The 8,405-nt window shown below is 38.5% G+C and overlaps 3 protein-coding genes across 3 annotated transcripts in view; 2 read left to right on the forward strand and 1 right to left on the reverse strand.

Annotated features, from left to right (window-relative positions):
• The window catches only part of LOC126751020 (RNA helicase aquarius), a 30,003-nt gene extending 28,394 nt beyond the window's left edge, over positions 1-1,609 (forward strand). The window contains exons 9-11 of the mRNA XM_050460915.1: positions 41-212; positions 586-954; positions 1,019-1,609. Of these exons, the coding sequence (XP_050316872.1) occupies positions 41-212; positions 586-954; positions 1,019-1,519 (1,042 nt within the window). The 3' untranslated portion in view covers positions 1,520-1,609. The remainder of the gene's footprint in view (positions 1-40; positions 213-585; positions 955-1,018) is intronic.
• LOC126751049 (putative inner dynein arm light chain, axonemal) lies at positions 1,585-2,888 on the reverse strand. Its single transcript, XM_050460970.1, has 4 exons — positions 2,563-2,888; positions 2,378-2,500; positions 2,108-2,240; positions 1,585-2,047 (listed from the first exon to the last, which is right to left on the reverse strand). The coding sequence occupies exons 1-4, from the start codon at positions 2,671-2,673 to the stop codon at positions 1,668-1,670; spliced, it is 747 nt and encodes a 248-aa protein (XP_050316927.1). The 5' UTR covers positions 2,674-2,888; the 3' UTR covers positions 1,585-1,667.
• Positions 2,889-3,422: 534 nt separating this feature from the next.
• Positions 3,423-8,320, forward strand: LOC126751028 (sphingomyelin phosphodiesterase 4). The gene is made up of 11 exons (XM_050460927.1): positions 3,423-3,545; positions 3,634-3,933; positions 3,998-4,540; positions 4,602-4,870; positions 4,933-5,134; positions 5,235-5,338; positions 5,407-5,713; positions 5,779-5,895; positions 7,643-7,765; positions 7,840-7,948; positions 8,125-8,320. The coding sequence occupies exons 1-11, from the start codon at positions 3,519-3,521 to the stop codon at positions 8,316-8,318; spliced, it is 2,295 nt and encodes a 764-aa protein (XP_050316884.1). The 5' UTR covers positions 3,423-3,518; the 3' UTR covers positions 8,319-8,320.
• Positions 8,321-8,405: the final 85 nt, after the last annotated feature.

Raw genomic sequence — 8,405 nt, forward strand, 5'->3', positions numbered from 1 at the left:
TTTTTTTATTTTTACTTTTTTCATTGTTACTATTTTTTAGCATATGCTCTTTATACAAGTGGCGCTACAAGAGACTAGACGATCTTTCGCATATCTTAGAGCGCACCGAATATCGTAATGCAAATGCTGGCTTTGTACACGACTATCAGCTCATCAACGTGGATGATTTCAAGGGTGTGGGCGAAACGGAACCGAATCCGTTCTTTTATCAAGTAAGTTCTTAAGTTAATCGATTTTTTCTATAAATGATCGATCCGTAAATTCGATATCTAACTATATCATTTCATATGTTCGTCTATAATTTAAACTGAAGTACGCTAAATTCCCCAAACACCCAAATCATACCTTATTCTTCGTCATATCCTTCTCATTATGCTTATACATATACTCAATTTTGGTCAAAATATTTCAATTTTTTATACTAACCCATCTTTTCATCTCATGATTTTATGATTTTCGTCAATCTTAAGTTTACACATTGTCTTGCCTCTCTTCCCGCTCATTATCCTTGCTCAAAGCTCATATACGTTCCACTTCGCAAAATATTCTTTCCACTCTTTTCATAACCTAACTTTTAATCGACAGAATCTCGCTGAGGCTGAGTATATAGTAGCTGTTTATATGTACATGCGTCTATTGGGCTACCCCGCCGAGAAGATATCCATATTGACCACCTACAATGGACAAAAGCATTTGATACGCGATGTAATCAATGTGCGTTGTGGCAACAATCCACTCATCGGCTGGCCATACAAAGTCACCACTGTGGATAAGTATCAGGGTCAACAGAATGACTACATACTGATTTCATTGGTGCGCACAAAAGCGGTGGGCCATTTGCGCGATGTACGTCGTTTGGTTGTGGCTATGAGTCGTGCGCGTCTCGGCTTGTATATTTTCGGACGTGTAGCATTGTTTAAGAACTGTTTTGAATTGCAACAAACATTTAAATTGGTAAGTCCATTGATGTTTCATTACAAAATGTGGTTTCGAATTAAAACTTATGTTTTCAATGCAGCTCACACAACGTCCACAGCGGCTGCAACTACTACCAGAAGAAACCTATCCCGCACAGCGTTTAACCAACGACAAAGTCGATGCACAAAACTTGTGCGAAGTAAACAATATGTCTCATATGGCCGAGTATGTATACGAAATGTATATGAAACGTATGGAAGAGATAAAGGATAAGCTACCAGCACAAGGTGACTTGCAAATGTACGCCAACTTACCGCAGGAGAGTGAAGGCGACGTGTCTGCAACACCTGAGACAGAAGAAGCCGCCGGAGAAACAGAAGAGCCGCCAGCAAAGCGTCCAACTAACGAAATAAAAAAGCCAGCTAAAGCTGCTGCTAAATTCACACCCACACCGATTGTTAATGAAATCAACATGGAGGATGTGGTGGAGCAGGAGCAAAAAGCGCCAGCTGAGACAACATCGGCAGCATCCACTGAGACGGAGGAAATTGTGACGCCTGATGAAACTGATGCTGCTGAGGCGCCGACGAATGCTGAGTGATTTGCTTATTCACTAAAACATTATTAAAGTTTAAAATGTCATCAAAATAACAAAAGATTCATCAATAAATATAGAAATATAAACATTTTATTACACAAAAAGTATTAAAAATTGCACAAAAGCCCTTGCTAGCACGTGTATATATTTTTCACTTCTTTGGCGCTGTAATGCCCTCCAGTTGCGCCTTGAGCTGTGTATTGGTCTTCTTGAGGAATGCCACCTCTTCTGCGTATTTCTTCTCTTCGGACGCACGCAATTCCGCATTACGTCGCTCTGCTTGTTCTTGTTTAATTTTCATATCATTTATAATTTCTTCGAGCGTTTCTTTCTCCATTTCCAATGTTTTGACACGATCACGCAACATTTCCTTTTCTTCGTGCGCTTGCAATGCCTTACGCATACCAAAAGCCACCGAACTGCAGTATAGCGTTTCATACGCCTCCATTGACATGGTGATTTCGTCGCGTATGCGTAGTAACAGTAAACCACGCTCGGAACAATTGATGGTGACCTGACGTATTATTTCATCTTGAAAGCAGATATTTGGACATTAGTATTTAACACCACGTACATGTATATTTTGCCTACCAAAACACTGTGTATATAATTCTCTACGTATGGGGCATATTCCAGTCTCACGAGCCTGCGTTTGTTGAAGACGTGTGTCGAGCATCTCTTGCAGATTGATCACATCTTGTCGTGTAGCTGGTGTGCTTGAAACCTTTTGGAAGAAACATAAATTTAGGTACAAGTTGGCGGCAACATTTTTATAGATGTCTATGCTTTATTTAACACGATGTTTTTTCAGCTAAAACCTTAGTTTCACTTATTTGGTAATTTTTCATTTCATGTACTTACTGTTTGCTGCCACAATTGTCCATCCTCTTCCCAACAGCGCGGTGGCAAAATCGAATTCAATATCTCCTCGGTTTCCCGTTTAGTGTCGAGCAAAGCACCGGCTGTTAGTGGTCGCTTCAGCTCCTATGTAAGTCATTAAAATATTAAATTCAGCTTGCGACAAAAATCTAACATGCTGGACTTACAATTTCTGTTGGTACACCCTTTTTGTCTGGATGTTTTACCACCAAAACTGGGTTATTGTAGCGCACCAGCGTCTGGTATTGATCGACTGTTGTTACATCCACTTCCTCCATGGTATTGCGTCAATGATTTTATTACAATTGCAATAATATTATTTATGTATACGTATAAAAATAAAAAAAAACAATAATTTCCTAATAGTTTTATAAATTTTCTATTTTCTCGATTTGTCTGCCTTCCCAACGGCTGACTTATAATATGTGTTGTTATTTTGTTTATAGCAACCGGAAATGGAAGAGTCAAGTAATTTAAAAACACTTTAACCCACTTTTTTGTTGCCTTGTGCTTCGCTATGCAAGAGTTGTATGCAACCGTGCATTCCCTTGCAATGAAATATTGACACCCTGTGGTGTATTTGAATGCATATATGTATATGCAATGACATTCGCTATTATGAGCGAACAACTAAAAGTGCAGAGCTAGAAAAATAGTGAAAATATAATAAAATATGCGGCCCACTACACATTATGAGACAGAAAGTGATTGTCAGTACTTTATATATTAGTTAAAATATATTTAGCAAATAACTTCATAACATCAAAACTATGTGGAAACTACTTAAGTTATATTTTAAAATTTATCAAATTTCATTTAAATTTATGGTAGTACACATTTTTTTTTTTAAGAAATCTTGTCACGTTGTCTTGTATTAAAGCATTAAATTTTTGTCTTATAATTCGCCATTTGTAAATAGCGTTAAAATTTCTGTAACTAAAATCCCTTTACAAAGAAATTACATCATTGTTTTATTTATACATCTGGTAGCACAGTGGGTATGCAGCCGGCTGCCGCAGAAACTCTAGTAGTGACAAACTTACCGCCGTTTTAGTAGTAAACAAACTGAGTAGGAAAAAAATATTCTACCATTCAACAAACTGCAAAAGGCAAGCAGATAATAATGGCCTTTTATAACGAGAATCTTGGTGTAAGTACTAATTGCAAATAAATAATATCAATAAAGTTGGAAAATAACCTCAAATTATTTGTATGCATTGACCATCTGTTTAACATAGAATCGGATAATGGAGCTGATGAGCTATCCCATACCGGACCGTTGTGTAGAATTAACTCAGCTGTTTGAGCGTTGCAGTCTACGTGAACTACAGGATGTTTTCCCGACAATAGTGCAATCTGTTTTTGGTATAGGTAGTGGGGGTCTTGGTTGGGGCTTACGTGCGACCACCAAGGAAAATTCGCCTATGTGCTTCGATATACTGCATGAGTTCTTCTCGCCCATGGGTCCAATGTTGCGGCTGTGCTATCGCCTTCTAAATGAAGCTATCAAATTTGAATTCAATTTGGATTTGCTGCCGGTGAGTTAATAATGTTTATTTTATTAAATAGTATCGATTTTTATAAATTTCACCTTTATTGTAGCACAAAGTAAGCGAGATGATACAATCTGGCCAATATTCACTTTTCTATGCCGACTTAGTAAACATTGATCCATTCCGTCGACAAGTCACATCACTTCTACTGAACGCATTCGATTATTATATGCTTCACTATGTTATACACGCTACATTTCCACTACATAAATTGTATCCAGCTGCATTACAAGTGCATAATGAGCGCATGAAAACGGTATACTTCTTCTTAACAGCGGAATATCTATGCACCCTTTTGCCGGGCAATCCAGATGCGATCGTTTTTCCGACAAATATTTGTACGTCGGTTAAGGCGCCACAACCACTGCAGCCGGTGCAACCGCTGCAGCCGCAACGCTCGCCAAAATATTTGAAAATACCATCAAACACCAGTTTGTTTCAGGCAGACAGCCCGTCTACGTCAGCGGCAGCTGCAGCGGCTGTGCAGGCCGCACGAAATTGTGAGTCACCGCGTACACATTGCTGGCGCACTGAATCCGTACTGCATTTCTTCATAGATACATGGCTGCGCTATGACATCGATGAGGCGCGCGTAAGTGCAAGTGTAAAATTTTTAAAAATATTTTAAATATTTAATTTTAAATACATTATAGGACTTACCGAGCAGCGAATTTATACGTGTTGTGCGTATATTGGTTAAGCAAGTGCATACATTTGCGAATTCGACGCACTTGGATCACACACCAATGATGATGTTACGTAAACTTGCCAATCCAATGATGAAAACGCGCATTTACCCCTTTCTTAAAAGCATTATAGGACGCTGGCCACTGGATAGTTCATTATCAGTGGTGTTGGAGTTATGGCTCAGCTACATACAACCTTGGCGTTATCTGTTTGATGCCCCAAATGCAGGGTACTAGTAAGTGAAAATTGATTTAGTGTGACATATGACATTTATTTAACTTTGGTAATTGTTGACAGCGGTGGTAGCGGTGTTAATGCTGGCAACAGTGTGGCGTCGGGGCCTAGTGGCAATGAAGTAGCAGTAAGTCAGCGCTTCAGCACGTTCATAGCGGAGAATTTGGTGATATATACGCAAATTTTTGTTTACATATTGCCACGTTTCGAACGCCTGGATTTCACAACATTTAGAAATGTTATTATGCTGCATCGTTTGGTTAAGGTGCGTAAGAGAAGAGGATTCAAATATTGAAAAGTGATACAATAATTGAACAACAGCATTTTGTAATATGTGCCAAATAATATTTGAAATTTCATTTTAGGTTTTCAGTCAGCCTAACCTGCCGGCAATGCTTTGCCAAGCAGAGCAAGCATATATATGTCAACTCGGCACGGATTCACCAAGAAAGCATTCAGTTTACGCCAGGTATCACTGCCCTTACACTCAGCATTAAAATTTTTTGTGAATTAACATCGCTTTTTAAACACTTCTAGACAAGGCAAAAACGAATGGGATGGCATTTTCCACGAGGAAAGCTACACACCACTCTTTGGTCCAGCAGTTAAATGCGAGATTGAGCAAGTTATCAAAACTGTATGCATTTCACGTTTATATGTGCTCCAAGAAATCGACAGTATACGACGCGATATTGTGGAGCAACGCAAAGCGCATAGTTTTTTGCGTAAAATGTTTGCCAGCATATTTGCTGATGTCTCACCGGCAGAGTTGAAATTACAAGAAATTGCCAAAATACCTGATGTACTCGATTTAGCTGTGCGCTCATTGTCCAATATGTTCGATGTAAGTTGCTTACTTTTGCTTAATGTATAAAGTTATTGTAATTCAATAATAATGTTTATATGTAGGTACGATTGCCGGAAATTACATTGGAACAAATACACGACCGCAGCAGTCCGCAATTAAACATTTCTGCATACGATAGTAGTGATTATTTGGATATATCAAAAATTTCACCAATACAGGTGAGTGCATAATATTGATTTGAATTCTTTATTCCTGAAACTTGAAAAAAGTAGGCTCGGGTATTAGAATATTGTACGTTTTCGTTGGGTGAGTTGAGTACGTGACTGCTCCTACACACGTTAATACGGTTTATTTAACAATAACGGATCCGAAGTTTTATCGGCCTAGAGATTGTCATCTCGACAGCATTGTCGAAAATTATTTTTTAAAAACAACAACGAATTGAAATTTCATTCTGTCGGTACCGAAACTACCCGAATCCAGCCAATAACCTTACACTTTTTTAATTTATCTATAAAAAAAAGCTTCCATAGATTTTTGACTTGCTAATCGGCTTGACAAAACGCTTAAAATGATTTGTGGCATGTTATATACGGCTACAACAACAATGAGACGGCCTATTGACATCCTGGGTTTGTTAGATATCTTGAAGTTTTTCTTCGGCTACGTGTCCAATATATGTTGTGGTTGTAGTGACAGAAATCTGCCGAGTTGACAGTCTTTGACCCGATACAAAATCCGTGCCAGTTCCGGTTACGTAGACCCGACTGTCGTGGGAACGGAAATGTCTAATATATCTTCATTATTGCTTAATAGCGTAAAGACAGATATTGACTGTGGCGAGATCCACTAAATTTCTATAGCGTATTATTGATATTTATATCGTGAAGAGGATATATTAAGTTCGCAACGAATTTTGTAAAATATATAATTGATCAGAATGACGAGCTGAGTCCATTTATATATAAATTATATAAATATATATAGCTTCCATACAGACTGATCGAATTTCTATCACCTCGTACGCTGATGATTGTACGATAATGACGTCGGGCAATGGAATCGATGGTATGTGCTCAAACGTAAACGGCTATCTCTCCGACATTTTTTGCCTGCCCGCTGAACGGAACTTAACACACTCCCTCACTAAATCAGTAGCGACCATATTCACAAACTGGACGAAGGAGTACAGACTTGACCTCAATATTGCAGTCGATGGCGTTAAGACACCGACTGGCAATAACCCAAAAATTTTAGGTATGATTTTCGACAGCCTGTGCTCCTTCACTCCTCATACGACCGCGATTATCGCCAAAGTACAGAGCCGCAACAAAATCCTCAAGTCGCTAACCGGCAGCACAAGGGGAAAGTACAAAGCAACGTAGTTGGCAACATACAAGGCAATCGGCCGGCCGGTCCTTTACTATGCTGCACCAATATGGTCACCTGGATGCAGTGAAACGCAGACGAGGAAGCTCCAAACTTGTCAGAACATTGCACTTCGGACTACAACAGGATGCTTCTTGATGTCTCCCATCGTACACCTGTTCCTGCTGGGATGTTTTCGCAGACACCATTGCAGACGAAGAGCTCGAGTTGCCGGGAGAAATGAGAGTGACCCTTGCGCATATGTCCAGCGTGCAATGAGTACCCTCATGACACTAGCCACCCCTTTGCATGCCCTGCCTTTGATCCGATCTGTCGAATTTCCTGGGTCTACCGTTGGATGACGGCGATGACAACTTATCTAATCCTTACCATCCTAATGGGGTTTATGTACCCGTTACAATAACAACAACAAGATAACGATGTTCATGTTATTGTTTCGGTGCTGCCAAAATTTTTTGGTTGCTTTTTGTTTTGTTTTATAAATATTTTTTTTTTGCCTTTTATTTTATTCACAACCTATTTCTCAAGCAAGTCTACCAAAATTTCGATTTAAACAATTATTTAATATTTTTCCAGATGCAAAACAATTTAGCGAATTTATCAGCGACAATCGATCCCGCCACAGTGCCTATAAAGGATTATGAGGTTAAATTCCTGGTGCGCTTTCTGCACAAAATTTCCTGTCGCCTAAATGAAACGGTGTGTATGAAAAACAAGCAATTGTATTTGTGCAGAATATATTAAACTTTAAAATATACTTCATTTGCTTGCAGTTTGGCAACGAAATTCAAGCACTATGGTGTCGCTCAGACATTGTGGGCAAAATAGCGCGACAACTGCTGTATCCGCCCATGACACAGCAGTGGTTTGACAAATCAAGAGGTAATAAACACACTTTTCTTTACCAAATTTAATTTTGTAGCATAAATATTATATTTTTTTCTATTTACATACCGATATTTGTGTATATAGTATATATGTATATATATTTTTAATACATTAAACAAATTACTAATACAACTAAAATTATTCACTTATTAAAATTGAAACATTTTAAGGTGTCAGTGAATTGTGTGAGGAACGTCTACCCGCCCGCATATGCCTGCGTCCATTGGCCTCATACCAAGTGCTCGGGCTCATCACATTTGCCATGCTGATCGGTTACTCATTATGGCGTGCGCCCATTTTCGGACTGTTTATTTTTATATTACTATTTTCTATATATATCACTATACTAGCATTATTTGTGTAATTACATATATACATAGATATGTATATATATTTAGCTACATAATTATTGTCCTTAATATCCTCATGCTCCGTTATATTTGAAATTTTT

The sequence above is a fragment of the Bactrocera neohumeralis genome, chromosome 2 (genome assembly GCF_024586455.1).
Source record: "Bactrocera neohumeralis isolate Rockhampton chromosome 2, APGP_CSIRO_Bneo_wtdbg2-racon-allhic-juicebox.fasta_v2, whole genome shotgun sequence".
NCBI lineage: Eukaryota > Metazoa > Arthropoda > Insecta > Diptera > Tephritidae > Bactrocera > Bactrocera neohumeralis.